Source organism: Montipora capricornis, chromosome 4 (assembly GCF_036669925.1).
Source record: "Montipora capricornis isolate CH-2021 chromosome 4, ASM3666992v2, whole genome shotgun sequence".
In the NCBI taxonomy this organism is placed as follows: domain Eukaryota; kingdom Metazoa; phylum Cnidaria; class Anthozoa; order Scleractinia; family Acroporidae; genus Montipora; species Montipora capricornis.
The window spans coordinates 47,408,137-47,425,636 of NC_090886.1; the positions used below are offsets into that span (position 1 = coordinate 47,408,137).

General features: G+C 38.2%; 2 protein-coding genes across 2 annotated transcripts in view; one reads left to right on the plus strand and one right to left on the minus strand.

Annotated features, from left to right (window-relative positions):
• LOC138047200 (transmembrane emp24 domain-containing protein-like) overlaps positions 1 to 6,020 on the minus strand; it is a 6,222-nt gene extending 202 nt beyond the window's left edge. The window contains exons 1-4 of the mRNA XM_068893942.1: positions 5,686 to 6,020; positions 2,858 to 3,047; positions 1,240 to 1,350; positions 1 to 968 (exon numbers count right to left, since the gene is read on the minus strand). The exon at positions 1 to 968 is cut by the window's left edge and continues 202 nt beyond it. Coding sequence (XP_068750043.1) covers positions 844 to 968; positions 1,240 to 1,350; positions 2,858 to 3,047; positions 5,686 to 5,964 — 705 coding nt within the window. The 5' untranslated portion in view covers positions 5,965 to 6,020 and the 3' untranslated portion in view covers positions 1 to 843. The remainder of the gene's footprint in view (positions 969 to 1,239; positions 1,351 to 2,857; positions 3,048 to 5,685) is intronic.
• A 23-nt stretch (positions 6,021 to 6,043) lies between these two features.
• The window catches only part of LOC138047185 (pre-mRNA-processing-splicing factor 8-like), a 29,343-nt gene continuing 17,886 nt past the window's right edge, over positions 6,044 to 17,500 (plus strand). Inside the window, 20 exon segments of the mRNA XM_068893927.1 lie at positions 6,044 to 6,150; positions 6,243 to 6,344; positions 6,820 to 6,988; positions 7,495 to 7,659; positions 7,746 to 7,961; positions 8,136 to 8,474; positions 8,919 to 9,024; positions 9,759 to 9,861; positions 10,233 to 10,320; positions 11,198 to 11,317; positions 12,391 to 12,700; positions 12,841 to 12,975; positions 13,319 to 13,645; positions 13,811 to 14,017; positions 14,471 to 14,634; positions 14,873 to 14,999; positions 15,660 to 15,852; positions 16,355 to 16,542; positions 16,826 to 17,064; positions 17,462 to 17,500. The exon segment at positions 17,462 to 17,500 is cut by the window's right edge and continues 319 nt beyond it. Coding sequence (XP_068750028.1) covers positions 6,272 to 6,344; positions 6,820 to 6,988; positions 7,495 to 7,659; positions 7,746 to 7,961; positions 8,136 to 8,474; positions 8,919 to 9,024; positions 9,759 to 9,861; positions 10,233 to 10,320; positions 11,198 to 11,317; positions 12,391 to 12,700; positions 12,841 to 12,975; positions 13,319 to 13,645; positions 13,811 to 14,017; positions 14,471 to 14,634; positions 14,873 to 14,999; positions 15,660 to 15,852; positions 16,355 to 16,542; positions 16,826 to 17,064; positions 17,462 to 17,500 — 3,308 coding nt within the window. The 5' untranslated portion in view covers positions 6,044 to 6,150; positions 6,243 to 6,271.

Sequence of the window (17,500 nt, forward strand, 5' to 3'; positions counted from 1 at the left end):
AGAGTCTGAGATGTCATTTTGCGGTGGACTAGATTCCAAATTCTGGCATTTTGTTCCAGTGCTTTGTTCAGCTTTGATGGTTTCAAATTGCACAAGTAGAACTCTAGTCCACCGTACCAACAGATAAATGGCTCTTGTAATACCTGAAAAGATACCCTCCTTAATGTTTAACTTTTGTAACAGTTTAAGTTATTTTAACCCTTACCGAACTACAAAGACCTTGTATTTTGATGTATACAGAAAACCCACTGCAACAGTCAAAATGGGAAACTAACTTAAACTGGTGTTTTAATTTGTTTAAACTATCTTTTCAATTGTTTGTTTGTCAACTCTTTTTATTAATGTGAAACCTTGCAAAGCTGAGTGATTAACTGAACATAACAGAATGCAAGATGAGGGAATGACCTAAGACCCAAATACTTCACGAATGCATTATGTTAAAAATATCAATTAAGCTTAACGACAATTCTGGAAAAGGTACCAGTTTACCAAAGACCCATTTAAAGATAAAGTAAATAATGAGGATAGTAGACTGCTATATTTTTTACAAGTTTCATGGATAAAAAAAAAAGATTCTGAGGTTTAGATTTTCAGCAGCACATGTACAGTAGGTCATGTGTATAATAAATTCTGTCACTCCACTGACTGACATTTTACCACTTCTCAGCAGAATACATGTACCTTTGGTTACTAAGCTTGAAAAATTCAAGTGTTTTAAACCTTTGGCAAAAGAAAGCCTTGACAAACTCTGCATCAACTTGAGGTCAAACGACCATTGTACCTTTGTTCCAAACAGAATGGTACACTTGTAGTCCAAAAACTTGACGACTTGATTTAAATGGCTTAAACTACTCTTCTGACTTCAAAGAAACGTTTAAGGTAGAATACTTGTCCTAATGTCATGGCAACAAGTACAAGGGATTCAAAGAAAGACCACCAGACTACACGGCTGTTTGTGTTATCATTGACTGAAAGACAAAATTGAAAAAGAAAGAAATAAAACAGGCATTAACGAAAGCAGGATACAGGGAACCCACTTATGGAGTCAATACCAAGATCCGATCCAAGGCCAAAATGCGGTGGGGCATTTACACTGCACTCCCAAGGTATGTTGTTGTTTTTTGCTTATATGGTATTTTTCTTCCAAATGGTTACATGTCACATCAGACATGACATTATAAATAAATTATGTACATCCCTGATGAAATCAATGACAGTTTATGCAGTGTTTATACTCACTTGCTCTATGGATTCGTTCTCTAACTTCCATGTATTCTTGTTCATGTTTGACGCCAGTCATTGCTTCTGATAGTTGACCAATCATCTCACCTAATTTATCATGATGAGCACCTGGAGTATAAAAAGAAATGGATCAATATAGTAGCAATAAGCGGCTAATGTACACATGGCAATCTGTCTAATATCCTGTTCACACCAAACCTTGACCATGTTTTAAAATCATGCATACCGATTTTTGTCGACCACAAATTTAGCACAGATTAAAGCATGTATTGAAACTCATCTGAATGCCACGTAACAGCCAGTCCTACATTTTTCTGACTGATTTTTATTTTGTTAAACCTAGTTTAATTAAACATGTTTTGCTCGTCTGAATGGGGTACAAGCCACAATAACTGCTTACATCATTTGGCCCATATATATCAAATAGAAAAGAACACACTGAGTAATACAAAATAATGGGAACCACTTGTTGCTGCTTCGAACCTTGTCTCTTAACCACAGACATAACTAATAATTTTACTTGTTATATTTTTAACATTATGCTTCTACCACAAATACATCTTCTTTTCACCACAAAGAATGAAAGGAAAAACAATTTATCATTGATGTTAATCCAGTCTTAAGATACGTACAATACCATTGTTAATGTAAATAGCTCTCATCTGTAATTAAGTAGCACTGTAGTTGAAGGGATAGTATCATGGGAATTGTCCCTTTTATTTTGACCTTAAATTTACTAAATCGATTGTCAGTGACTTTTTCATTCTTAAATTGCTTCTGGATAGTGAGAGAAAATCGATCAAATTTTAAAAGAAAAATGAGCCACACTAAGTTATTATGGAATTTATCTAAGATGCAAGGGGAGCACTTGAAAACATTGGCCTGACGTTTTGAAATTGGCATTCATTTTAATCTTAGCTATGCGTAACCAAAAACACTGAAGAAACTTTGGCCATTAATTTTTGTTTGCCAACGGTAAACAGGTCTCCCTTGCTTTTCAGATTTTTAATACAATCCACGATGCTACCCCTTTAAGTGGACCTGTAATTAAGTAGATAAGTAGCACTGTATTATTCTTACTTACCTTATTATTTTTTGTTTTAAAAATTGAAAAATTAAGAAAATCAAAATTTAAAAGAAGGAATATTACTTGTTCAAGATCAATGTAATACTTGAGAATACTAAATAACTCCCTGGTGTTACAATGAGTGGGAACAAAACTCTTGAGCCCCTACAGTGAAACCTTTGTTTACATTTTTTTGGCCTCATTAGCACAAGGCAATCGTTTACTAATCAGTCAGCTGAGAAAAAAGTACTGAATATTGAAAATGCATTGCATAGTGAGCTGTCTATAAAAATGTGAACTCGATATTCCAGATAATCTCTGAGCGATGATGCTTTGAAAATTTGATTTGATTTTGCAAAGAATCAATGTATGGGATCATTACGACCTTCGCAACGACAATGATGTCAGCAAAGACTCCCTTCTAGAGTACAAAAGGGGATCAAACCAAACTATTTTCCTAGTCTCACAGCACTTTGTTAAATTCAGGTTCTCCTGTATCATCTGCAAGTGTAACTGGTTTGAAATGGCATATCTGCTCGACTCTCTTACCTTCCTCTTTACTGGTGTCCTTGGGAGGCTCTCCTAAGTCCATGGAGAACTTAACTATTTTAGGCGTCATAGAGGACATTTTGTTGCTAAAGCAATAATGGTATGTGCCATCCATATACGCAGCAAATGCATATTTTCCATTGGTTTCTCTTTCTCCACTGTAAATTACTTTCTGATCTGGACCTCTTATCTGTCAGACCCCAAAAATTCAACAGTTATATGAAGATTGCACATTGTGGTACCTTACAAAATTAATATCACCCACACATAAAGTGAGCCAAAAAGGTTTTCCGCTAGCCTCCCATGCACACACTCTTAGGGCTTTGTCACGCCCTCCTCCCCCATGAGCGTCTGCTGAAACGAGTCACACACTCCTTCCCCTTTGTTAATTAAGTAACTGTCATTTCAACCATACAAATTCTACTGTACTTATTCCATGAAGAGCCACAAACATCTAAGACAAAGCATGAAATTCATATGCTCCAGTTTCTCTTTGATAAGAATTTTAAGTTGGTGATTTAAAATGCCCAGCACACAAAGCCCTTCTTGCAGTAATTGTATGTAAAATTTCTCAGGGTCCAAATTGCACTTCCAGAATCTGGAAGTCCGTTGCGATTGGTCTACGTAAAATCCCACTCATTTTAGCTGGGATGCAGTGATGACGCAGTGGTGAGAGCACTCGCCTCCCACCAATGTGACCCGGGTTCGATTCCCAGACTCGGCGTCGTATGTGGGTTGACTTTGTTGGTTCTCTACTCTGCACCGAGAGGTGTTTCTCTGCGTACTGATGAGTAGCACAATCATGATGTACATTTGTGTAACATAGTGAAATTTTACAAAATTTTTCATGCTGCCATAAAATTGGATGAAAAGGAACCTGACAAAATCAAATAGCCTCTTACGCTGATATCTTAATGTAAAATGAAATTTTTTGTACTGATGGATCAAAAATAAGCAATTTTAAATTTACCCATGACCCCTTGCAGGCATGGTAATTTCCTCATTTTGCCTAGATTACCCTAAAAAATTTTGTTAAATAACCCGAAATATTCTCATTTTTAACTTTGACATTACAGAAATGTTAATTTCAGAGTTGATTATATGCTTCGCTTGATTCGCAATTGAGAAATTCCGGCGAAATGTTCCACATGGATTGCAAAAAACAGGGCAAAATGGGCTGAAGTCCAGAAAAAACTGGTTTAACTGGATAAAAACAAGTCAAGGCCTGGTAGCAAAGCTTGCTCTGAGGGAACGTTTCGAAACGTAATGGCGGATCTGCAAGGAGAAACTTTTGGTTCTTTCACGCTCTAAATTCGCTTTGTCAACCTCTGAACGTCAAGAAGTGTTTCAGACTCACAAAGAGGTCTCGTTCTTTCACAATTTGAATTGTTTCTTTCTGAGCTTTGGCATGTAATTTGTACATGAGATGAGCATTCTGTTTTTCTTTGGGTTTTGTAATGTGAGCTCGGACAAGCAAGATACAGAGGACATTTTGCGAAGCTGTGCTTTGGCTCTAAGGCAAATTGTAATGGCGGACAAAGTGTTTCAGACTGAGAAAAAATGCTCTGGCTTCTCGTGTGCTGAGAAATTTTCGGTAAAACTTTCTCCAAAGCAACTACCACAAATGAGCATTCTCGAACCATATTTTATTCTGCCTAACCACAAAACATCCGTGGGTTACAGACGCAAATTGCAAAACAGCACTGAAGATTTTAGGAGCGTGACGCTCAAGACTGTTGTGCTTTTCGGCCTCTTTTCTCCGTCATTGGTGAGAAATTAACCACATTTTTTTTATTTACTGGTTGCAACATTGTTTATGTGAAATATGTTGTCGATTTCGTTGTGAGGAATAAAGTACAAGCCGTCTGAAGAACCTTGTTGTGCTCGTCTTACTAGTTTGCGTGTTACGCGTGACGCGCCATTTTTTGTCCCCAAAGTGGACAACCGAATCCGTTTATTCTAAACTTAAGCGACCGATTTCGCTAATCTACACAGTAAATGTTACTTAATATGTAAGAAGCATATCTGCGAAATGTGAGTGGCTAGCACTTTTTACCAGCGGAGATATGGCCTGAAGTGTTCGTTAAAGATACTGGTTTCCCAAATGTACATCATGATTGTGCTACTCATCACTCCAGTTTTCCCCCCCTCCTCAAAAACCAACATTTGATTTACAATGATTTGTTGATTTCAGTTTACATTGTCCCCAATTAGCACGCCAGCGCTAGAACGACTAGACACTTAAATAAAGTTCTTTTCCATTCCTTTCCTTTGCATAGGGAATTGAATATGCAGCCCTTCTACAATAATTCAGGAAAGGTGAACAAAAGAACTGCCATTGTTATAGTTTTTTGCTACATTGAGAAGCTTTCCAAACAGCTGATAGAGTGAGACCTTTACAAGGTTAAAATGAAACTCAAGGAAATGAAACTCAAGGTCTAAAATAATGGGTGTGCATCAATGTTCCTTCACTAAGAACACCTCCCTTTCACCTCTTGTTCTTCATATCTCAAATATTTTATTACCTGGAAGTTAAATGCGAATGGAGTTCTGCCCACTGTTGTGTGAAAGGTAGACAGTGCTATCCACTTATCATTATTACTGAGCAGTGGATAGTGCTATCTTCCCCCTAAGCAAAAGTAACTAGGAGTACACGTAGATGCAGAAGTAGTAGATGAGCAAAGAGCTGGCTTTATCAAACCACAGCTATCTGGGGGAAAACAAGCCGGCCTGGAATTTATAATTAGCTAAATTTTCGTTTCGATTTTATGAGGGGTAAATTAAAGCTTCCAACACTGTAATCGGCATAAAACCCCTGGGTCATTTACCGTAACATCGATATCCAAAAAGCCACCTTCCGCTACTTCAAATATGAGACCCATCTTGGTTCCAGATGTGACTTGGTCGTGAAAGCATTCTTCTGCATGAGCATCGATCGTGATAAAATAGGCAGACGACATCTCCAATAGTAGGACAAACAATATTGAAAACAACTCTAGGCGAGAATGAGCCATGGTTGCTTCAATAATCTGGAAAAAATTACCTAAAAATGCAGTGCACTCTTTGTTCAAACGCCACGTCGGATAACGCACAGACTGAGAGCGCATGCGTTTCTGCTTCGCCTTACCGCGTTGAATCGTGGGACATTGTACTGTTTAAATATCTTTGGGGTGGCACTTCATGTTGAGCAGGGGCACGACATTTCAAGATGGCCGTCAGCGTGCAGACGTCGTAGGTCTAACGTGGGGATCAAATATTGTTGCAAATCGTCAATAAAGGAATCAGTTTTCCAGGTAATTGGAACTCCTTATGTTTTCTTTGAAATTTAGTCATGCTGCTGAAAGGGTTGGCTTTAACCTATGCTGTTTTCGCTTGGTGTTTAAAGGTTCGTTGTGTTAATTGTGAACCGCCATTATGGCGGCGTGGGGACACCCAGGAATGGCCGCACTGCCTGCTGAAATAACCGAAGAAAAGCTCCAGGAAAAAGGTAAATATGTTTGGCATATTTCTACAGTTGAAGAATTTTGTTTAAATGGGATGTAAAGAGCCTGAGCAGTTGGATTTCATTTTCGCGTCATCGTAAAACAGCCTGATCGGAAAGATCGCTTGCATGACTACGTCAACGACCGCGACCCTTTCAGCAGGATCAATCCACAGATCTGTAGATGCAAAATTGCAATTTCAAATGAATTCTGTAAAATGGTGATGTTCCTGTTTTGTGGAGGTAGGCAAGCTTGATTGCAGATATGGTGAATCGTCATGGTTCATCTCGAGATCTCGAATGCCGACTTAATTTTGTTCTCTCAAGCTTTGAAGGAAATTAGAGATGGCATAAAAGGCGAATGTTTTTCTGGTGAACTTTTTCTGTTAAGTCAGTATTAATTTGTTATTACAGGATTACTTTATACTTTTGTTGTCTTAAGTTTTAAAAAGACTTTGAAAACAAAATAATTATCTTGCAGCTCGCAAATGGCAACAACTTCAGTCTAAGAGGTACAGTGAGAAGAGGAAGTTTGGATTTGTAGAAGCTCAAAAAGAGGACATGCCTCCAGAGCATGTTAGGAAGATCATTCGAGATCATGGTGACATGTCAAGCAGAAAATACAGACATGACAAGCGTGTTTACCTTGGGTAAGAGGAAGCCTTTAGCCAAAATTGTGCCCTTACTGGCCATTGGTAGCCAATGTATTGATTAGGTTTCACGTGGACTCGTGAACCAACTCAGTTGAAGTGACAACTAGACTATCCAGGGAAAAACCTTTCAAAGCTGATTAGAAAGTCAACAAATTCAATGCATGTGACGTATTAGTACTGGAAAGTAAGTACTTTCATCACTGCACCATCCATGCTGTTTTTGTATTGGGACTGTGTTGTATACAAGGTTTCATTAAGATTTTTGTCAGGTTGTCATCAGTGTTTGGCAGCTGGACATTTTTAATGCTTTTGATGTAGTATAGTACACTGAAAAGATGAAGTCATGGTAGAAAGAGTTTTTGGCTGGACTGCCCGGCCATCATTGAACCCCCTGTTAAGGTTTATGGCTGATTTGCTGGGATTGCCAGCTAAGGTAGCATGTTTCATTTTATTTTATAACAAAGTTTGACTCATTACTGATATATATTTTTTTCATTCTCAAGTGCACTGAAGTACATGCCTCATGCTGTGTTGAAGTTGCTGGAAAATATGCCCATGCCATGGGAGCAGATCAGAGATGTTAAAGTCCTCTACCACATAACTGGTGCCATCACCTTTGTTAATGAGATTCCATGGGTGGTTGAACCAATTTACTTGGCTCAGTGGGGGTGAGTTGTTGTGCGATACACCTCTTTTATAATTGTGGCCAAATCTTGGTACTGTTATGATGAGATGTATTTTTGTTATGTTGTAGCACCATGTGGATCATGATGCGTCGAGAAAAGAGAGACAGAAGACATTTCAAGAGGATGCGATTTCCTCCATTTGATGATGAAGAACCTCCTTTAGATTATGCTGACAACATCTTAGATGTTGAACCTTTGGAGCCAATCCAAATAGAGTTGGACCCAGAAGAAGATGGAAGTGTATATGATTGGTTCTATGATCACAATCCCCTTGTGGATACAAAGTATGGAAGAACAGTTTCTTGTCTGTTTTTTTTTTTTGCTTGACCTTTCACTGCCAAATTTTAATGTTAGGTGATGTGACATTTGAACTTTCAATTATGGGCTACATGTACATTCTAAACTCATGAATATCTGATTGGATTCTTTATATTAATTTAATGTCTCTTTGTTGATAGAATGGTCAATGGCTCATCGTACCGAAAGTGGAACATAACGCTCCCAATTATGTCAACACTGTATCGTTTGGGAAACCAGCTGCTCACAGACCTTGTTGATGACAACTACTTTTACTTGTTTGATCTCAAAGCCTTCTTCACTGCCAAGGCTTTAAATGTGGCTATACCGGGAGGTCCTAAATTTGAACCTTTAGTGCGAGATGTAAATCTTCATGACGAAGATTGGAATGAGTTCAATGACATCAACAAGATAATTATCAGACAGCCAGTAAGGACTGAATACAGGATTGCATTTCCTTATCTTTACAACAGCATGCCTTACAAAGTGCATCTTCCATGGTGAGTTTAGTGAAGTAGACCTGTTGCAATTGAGTAGGTGTTTCTTTGTTTGGTGCCACCAGATTCGGGAATGGCATTGCCAAAGTATGCAAAGTGTTGTTTGGATTGGTGGCTACAGAAAACATGGCTCAATTCACTGCTGCATGTCATTAACATAAGCTGTTAAGGGCAGCTCTTTGTGCCAAATAAATTCTTTTCAGCAGTATTCCTGCTATGAACACCATTTTTATATATTAAGTCCTCAAATCTTTATGGTTGACTTTATGCCTTGTTTTAGTATTGTGGTGTTGATACTGAAGATAAACTTCTTATTCCCCACTTAATCAACAGCACAGGTTCTTTAGAATTTCACTCACTTGCATGTTAGTGTTCAGGTGAAGTTTGTAGGCTCAACAACATGATGTTAACCAGAATCAGAACGTTGATTGTGAGTATATTTTTCAGGTACCACCACCCATCAGTTGTTTATATCAAAACAGAGGATCCTGACCTGCCAGCATTCTACTTTGATCCCCTTGTGAATCCAATTGCGCACAGACATGCTGTAAAGGTAAACTTTTTTTAAAGTCTAAAAATAGCGTACTGAGTGTGCAGGTTTACTGCTGTGAATTATGTGAAATGATGATTTTGCTCGCTGATTGGAGTGCAACAAGTGTGAATGGGTTAAAGGTTATGAAATGCAAGAGTTGCAAGACTGCTTTAAGAAAATTATGTCGACAATATTGCAAATCTAAAATTAATGTCAAGTCCAAAAGTGAGTCCTGTTGCAAGTGTCTGAATACAGGACTCCATTTCACAGCTCAAGAATTGCATTCAATACAGTCGCATTTGTGACTGAATTTTATCCATTTTAAAAAGATCAGTAGTTGCCACTTTGCTGCCACGTACATGCATGTATGTATATTTTTGCTAAAAGAAGAAAAGAAATGAAAAAAATATTTTGTTTCAATCTACAGAGATGTGGCAAAGTTAAAGCATGGTTCAGCTGTGATTTTACATGCGTAACGTCATTCTCTTGATTATTTGCCATTTTCAGCGCTTTCTTTAGACATTTATTGCAGGCTCATATCTTGTTTTGTTAAACCACTGACAACACAGAACAGCATGATGACCCACAATCATTACTTTGCAACTAGAGCTTGGGACTACATGTAAATTTCGTCTTGTTGCAAAATTGTGACTGGAATTTTTTTTCAATTCTTGCATTTAGGAGGCATTCTTTAATGATGTTTCTACTAGCAGAGTCAATTGTGAAAACTAATGTTACTGATAAAAAATTGTTAGACTTCAGAGCCCTTGCCTGATGAAGATGAAGATTTTGAGTTGCCAGAGGATATTCAACCATTTCTGCAGGATACCCCACTTTACTCAGACAACACAGCGAATGGTGAGTTCGGATTCATGTCATTCGGGGATGTCATTAAGCCTTTGTTTCCTTTTTTTCATATTTGTACACTTGTAACCAAATTACTTAAATTAAAAGAAAAAAATGGCAATTTCACCTGTAAATAAAGGTGCTATGAACTTGGGAAATTTAAAAACAAAAACAAGTGATGCTGAGATTCATTTATCTGGTATAAAAAATGCTTTCTATGAAAGAATCTCAATCATTTTTATTGTAAACATTTTCTATGGGTTTAATTTTACCCCCACCCACCCTTCCTTTTGAGAAGGGGAGCATTGCATGGAGTGGACATGGGACTACTCATAAAAACACTTTTAAGGGATCAAATGATCTTGTTTTTGTTTTCACTCCAGGTATTGCATTGCTATGGGCTCCTAGACCATTCTGTTTGAGGTCTGCGAGGACTCGTCGAGCTCTTGATATACCTTTGGTGAAGACATGGTAAGATAATGCCTGTTTTGTACCATGCTTGGATTTTAGTGCCCCATGGTTCATTTTTAGGTGAAGTATAGGTAATGATTTTGAGTGCAATTTGGAATAAATAAGCACAAAGATGACCAAGGGTGAGTGCAATTTGTAGTCTTTGAAAAAATTTACAAGTGCTTACATGTATTTATTCTATATACAAAACTTTTTTGGTTTTCGTTGTTGTGCACTGCAAGTATTTGCTTCTAAGACCTGCATTGCTTAGGGCTGAGAATTTTCAACTTTTTCTTCTTTTTACAAATTGCTGTTGACATGTGCATGTAAATATAAAAACAAACATTAATGTTTGACTCAAAAATTGTTCCATGTAGGCTTAAAACTTGAGATCTTTATCAACAAATTCTTGTTTCAAACAGGAAGACAAAATCCAACTTCAACAGCAAGCAAATCCAGCACCTCTAACAATTCGACCACACTGTCTCTGCTATATTAGCCTTGATCATGTGCTTTTGAACCCCAGTTGTGTACTCTGTGGTTCAATTTTGTGCTTAGATTAAATTTTTTTCTCCTTTCTTTGAAAGTTGTTATCATGGATTACTATCCCCAAAAACAAAGGAAAATAAAATTTAAACCAAGGATGAAACTGAACCACAATGTAGCCAAAATTGCAAGAGGTATAAGCATGAACTCATTGATTTCTAGTTGACTTCGTTGCATCTGGATGTGAAGTATTCCCAAAATGAAGTATGAAAGGAAGGAAGCCTGCAATAAAATCCTGACAATTTATTTATTGTTGTGGGTGCTTAATTATTTCATTATTATTGAAACTATTGTAACAAGGTACCAAACATCTTTATGTGCTTATGTCCTGATGTATTTGACATGCTTTCAGGTATCGTGAACATTGCCCATCTGGCCACCCAGTTAAGGTGCGAGTGTCTTATCAAAAGCTTCTGAAGTGTTACGTCTTGAATGCATTGAAACACAGAGCACCAAAAGCTCAAAAGAAAAGGTATTTGTTTTTAACTTCTTAGTTCCTTCTTTGAAGTGCAATCATTAGCAATGTTTGAAATTAAGAGATCCATTTCAAGAGCCGGGCAAATAGACCCATAAATCTGGTTGCCCTGTTAAATGTTTCGTTGCTTATTTGGAAACCCCTGATGATTAAATGCACGCGTGTTCAGATGCAGACAAATCGTGTTGGAGCTTAAGTATCCCGTAATTCTAAGTGTGCACTGGTGTTTTTTCCTGTGGAAGTCTGGGTTGAAATTTTACCTGTACCATTTTCGAATTCCATCGGCAGCTTCACACCTGTAAAGTTAAGTAAAGTAAAGTAACCATATTTAACGTCGATAACTCGTAACAGTAATTCAACTGACAAACCTGAGGTCGACGGTGCGCTCATTTTACTCCCCCTCTCCATCAGTGCTCCGTTTTACGAGTATTTAAAACTGCTTAGCTACACGGAAAGGAAGAAGTCGAAACATGGATGCAAGATCCGGGAATCGAACTCAGGACCTCTTGCGCCAAGGCCGCGCACTAACTGACTGTGCTATCCTTGCTCCTCAAGACAAGACACTTTGTCTCTTGAATTTTGCTATCTGACAATTTTTTTGTGAAAGCCATAGATGTTCAAAACACGAGAAAATGCTCAACTGCGGTGATTATTAACTTCACACTACTATCCGACATTGACAATAGAAAACCGACAAGCTTAGGTAAATCATTTTCTATTTTTGGCTGGGTTGTTCGTTGTCTTTTCTTCGGGCAACCAAACTTTTCATTTTACCAGAATCTAGTCGCTCTGTAAACTCTCTGGTTGTCTGGGATGACTGCTAATTTTGAGCACTGTCATTGGTTGCATGTGTGTGTGTTGGTCTGCAAATCTACTCCTGTGATGTGTTTGGTCTTATATTTATTTATAAATCCCACCTATACCTCCCTCTTGACTCTTAAGAACTGATTGCCCTTGCCCTGTTGTCCAAGGGCTGAGTAGGACATGTATTTATTTAAAGCACAGAAAAATGTACCCTGAAATCAGTGTTACCAAATATTCCTTAAATTAAAAATATTGTTTCATTGTAGGTATTTATTCCGATCTTTCAAAGCCACCAAGTTTTTTCAGACCACCACTCTTGATTGGGTAGAGGTTGGTCTTCAAGTTTGTCGTCAGGGGTACAACATGCTGAACCTGCTCATTCACAGAAAGAATCTCAATTATCTCCATCTTGATTACAACTTCAATTTGAAGCCGGTGAAGACACTGACCACAAAAGAAAGAAAAAAGTCAAGATTTGGAAATGCATTCCATCTTTGTCGAGAGATTTTGCGACTTACCAAGCTGGTCGTTGATTCCCATGTTCAGTACAGATTAGGCAACGTGGACAGCTTTCAGGTTAGTGTCAACATAGTGAAATTATTTTCACCACGATAAAGCTGTTGCTAGGTTATTAACCCATTTGTTGCCATTGACAAGTAAAGTCCTAGGAGGCAATGGGTTAAGTAAAGTTTTTCTGGTTCTGGACATAATTTCAGCTTGCTGATGGACTTCAGTACATCTTCTCCCATGTTGGCCAGTTAACTGGAATGTATCGTTACAAGTACAAACTTATGAGACAGATCAGAATGTGTAAAGACATCAAGCATCTCATTTACTATAGGTTCAACACTGTAAGTCCTTTTTTGTCAATTTCTTTTAGTATGCTTTGTGTCAGAGATTTTTTTGGAGGAACAGTTTAAAAAAGCTGTTATAGGATAAACATTTTGTAGGACAGAAATAACACTGCGTCATTTGATACAACTGAACACGTGTTGGCTGAACTCAATTATTGTGCTTTCAACTCTGTACCAACAAAAGGCCGGACTGTTAAATTAGTGACTGTATCTTGTCACGCATTTAGTTTGTTTTTCTGCCCTTCCTTCAAAGCAAACTGGCATTGCTGGTCCTAGTTGCTTGTTCTAAACAGGGAATGTCAATTCCATCTTTGCTAAAGGTTTTAATCTTCTACCCCAGGGACCTGTTGGAAAGGGACCAGGCTGTGGATTTTGGGCCCCTGGATGGCGGGTGTGGCTCTTTTTCCTACGTGGTGTTGTTCCACTCTTGGAACGTTGGCTTGGCAATCTTCTGGCCAGACAGTTTGAAGGGCGACACTCCAAAGGTGTGGCTAAGACTGTAACCAAGCAGCGCGTTGAAAGCCACTTTGACTTGGAACTTCGAGCTGCTGTTATGCATGATATTTTGGACATGATGCCTGAGGGAATCAAACAGAACAAGGCCCGTGTAATTCTGCAGCATCTCAGCGAAGCATGGAGATGCTGGAAAGCCAACATTCCATGGAAGGTAAGAGCAATTCAGATTCTTACAATGCCAATACTATTGTTCTACTTTTTTCCAACCTTCACTAATGTCCATTTGTGGATTAGCTTACAAGGTCCCTTCATGTCATTTTCTGTTCTAAATGTTTTTTCCCCATTAATTTAATGAGACTGTATTGTGTTTTTCAAGGTTCCTGGTCTTCCAACAGCAGTTGAAAACATGATTCTGCGTTATGTTAAAGCTAAGGCTGACTGGTGGACAAACACGGCACATTACAACAGAGAGCGTATTCGTCGTGGTGCCACTGTGGACAAAACTGTTTGTAAGAAAAATTTGGGTCGTCTGACAAGACTTTACCTCAAAGCCGAACAAGAGCGACAACACAACTACCTGAAGGTGTGGTATATTTAAACAGTGTTTTTTATGGCTGTTATTCACAAAAGCAGTTAATTTCAATATACAGATGAAATACATTTTGACTCAACATTTTGGAAATATTTTGAGGGAGAAGTACTTAATGCGGGTTTGAAACATGAGCATGCAAAAGGCAGATGTATATCTATGTTTGCACGTGAAATTGACACATAGACGTTAGTATGTGTGAGCATGTCTGTTGTGTGTTGTATTTTTCCATTTTTTCATCTGCAAGATGAATGACTGTGAAACGATCAATGTGAAAAATAATGGTGCATGCATTTTGCATCTGTGTTGGACACTTGTCTCTTAGGTGTTGTTTTTGTCTCCATTCATTCCTGTTTCATCTAAATACAATGTGAAAACTTCTTACTGACAACTCAAAATTGTCAAAGATGATTGTTTAATTAATCTGGAATTGTTATTATTACCCAGGATGGTCCATATATCTCTGCAGAAGAAGCAGTGGCTATCTACACCACAACAGTTCACTGGCTGGAAAGCAGGAGATTTTCTCCGATCCCATTTCCTCCCTTGTCATACAAGCATGACACTAAACTGCTTATTCTTGCACTGGAAAGACTGAAAGAAGCATACAGGTTGTTTGCGAACTGTTTTCATCATCCTTAGTTTCATTACTTTGAGTTGTTCAAATATGAAATTAAAACCATCCCACCCTCCCCAATTTGATTGATGAAAATGTGTTTTTGATCTTGGGACAACACAGTACTTACAGCTGTATACCTGGATTGCTGCTTGCAGTTGTCATCAAAGAGTGTGGGTTTTTTCAGTAAAGTAATTTTTGGGTGTTATTATTTTTTCTCTTGTTGGTTTCAGTGTGAAGAGTCGTTTGAATCAGTCCCAAAGGGAGGAGTTGGGATTAATTGAACAAGCTTATGACAACCCTCATGAGGCACTCAGTAGAATCAAGCGTCACTTGCTCACACAGAGAGCATTTAAAGAGGTAAGCATTTTTCAAATGAATCTTGATCTCAAGAGGGGGACACATGCCACTCCTACAAAAAAATACTAATATTGGATTTGGATTATATGTTGTGGTGGTGCATAGCTTTGAGAATCAAATGTGGATTTTACAACCAAAGGGGAACCAAAAATCTGCATTTTATCTCTCTCGGATGTAAGAGGCATTGTGAGTGGTTAATTTATAAGGCCGTATTCTATGTACAGTATGGCCTACTAAATTTTTGCTTAATTTAAAGGTCAACGGATGTACTAAATATTGTTTGGAGTTCAATTCATATTGAAATGAATATGGGCCAAAACTTATAATATGTCACAAGAAAAGGGCATTACTAAGATGTTTGTATTGTATGATTTCGCACTGGGCTTGCTACTAAGCATTCAGTAACAGCACAGCAAGGATAGGTGTTTAAACACACAACTTGATGGTTATAATTATTTCAAGCCTACAACCCCAAGGGTAAACATTGAAGAGTAATTTGAAGACAAAAGAGTCACAAAGAAACCACAGCAAGTTGCTGTTATTGGTGAGCAGGGAGTTCCTCGCTATAATGTATTGCTCTTTTGGAAAATTGGATGGTGGAAGCATGTAGGTGTCAACAATAGTTTCTTTTTCAGAGGTCATAATTGATTTTCTCTCCAGGTTGGCATTGAGTTCATGGATCTGTACAGCCATCTTATCCCTGTGTATGATGTGGAACCATTGGAGAAGATCACAGATGCCTACCTTGATCAGTACTTGTGGTATGAAGCAGACAAAAGGCGTTTGTTTCCCCCTTGGGTTAAGCCAGCTGACACAGAACCTCCACCGCTGCTTACGTACAAGTGGTGCCAAGGTTAGCATGTTTGCCTGAATTAGAGTAATCGCTAATGTAGACTATGGTTAAAGAATAAGAGTAATTTCTACTTTTGGTTTTAGATTATGCAGGGGTGGTCTCAGTGGACACTGTACAGTTGGTAGATCACCCTCTTTCACTCATTCCTGTCTACCAGTCCCATGTCTAGATTTGTATTGTCTGGGCATTGGGTTTGCTTGTGGTTGCCCTGGGTTCAAATCCCGTTCAAACCTCTGGTTTGGATTTGTTTCCAGCTGTCCCAGATTCAACTCTACCACGCTTTGTAAATAGCCAACTGGTTGCCTCCTGCCAGTTATGGTTCTTAATCGTGTTTCTTTCAAATTATTAAAAGTGAGGGGTCTGTGAAATAGCTTGATATAGCTTCTGTAAGAGCACCTCTGCTATAAACAGTCTCATTTTTTTATTAACCCAATGGAAAATGGGGTTTACTGAAGATTGGTGTTGTGCAACTTGAATTAAAAGCAAAATATTTACATTATAGGAATTAACAACTTGCAAGATGTTTGGGAGACATCAGAAGGAGAGTGTAATGTTATGATGGAATCAAACTTTGAGAAGATGTATGAAAAGATTGATCTTACCTTGTTGAATCGACTTTTGCGTCTGATTGTGGATCACAATATTGCAGATTACATGACAGCGAAGAACAACATCGTTATCAACTACAAGGTACAGCCTGGACTATAGTGAATTGCTTTCACTATAATGGATAATATCTTTAAGACTCTGGGTGTGATCCAGTCGTTAATCAGTCGTCAATGCTGAATGCCCCTTAGTAAGGTCCCTAGTTTACAGATGTTATGAGCTCATGTGCTACTGATAAGGAATTATGCAACCTAAGTAAGTGTGACAACCCTAGATGCGAGTCAAATTTTGCCCCTGCTTGTTTTCTGATTCCTTCAGTCTACTTCTTTTCTGTAAAGTAATTTGTTTATTTAAATTCATTGAACAGGATATGAACCACACCAATTCGTATGGCATCATCCGTGGTCTGCAGTTTGCATCATTCATTGTACAGTACTATGGTTTAGTTCTGGATCTACTGGTCCTGGGTCTACAGAGGGCGAGTGAGATGGCAGGTCCTCCTCAGATGCCAAATGATTTCTTGACCTTCCAAGATGTCCAGACAGAGACCCAGCATCCAATCCGACTCTACTCCAGATACATTGAAAAAGTCCACATATTTTTCAGGTAGCTATCAGCAATTTTTATTTTTATTTTTATCAAGACTTTTTTCATTAAATTATTGGAGATTAATAATAATAATAATAATTGTCACCGCTAATCACCATCGCAATTACAGCAAAAATGCAGCTCAACAAGGTCAATCCAAAAGCATACTATGATGCCCCTGGCTGCCGCTATATGGTTCTTGTGTGACCTTGGAGCACAGCTTACAGCCAGCGGGAATCAGCTGTATGCTGATTCCCTCAGACTCGTATCTGCATTAGAGCCCATTGGTTGGTCTTTCCTGTCAACAAAAATTGTAATTCTGAGAGATTGTCATTGCATGGTACCTTGGCCAACAGCAATTCAGTTATGTGAAATGAAGTTATGCTACATTTATGATTATTGTTGTATATTGTAGGTTTTCTGCTGATGAGGCACGGGATCTGATCCAGCGTTA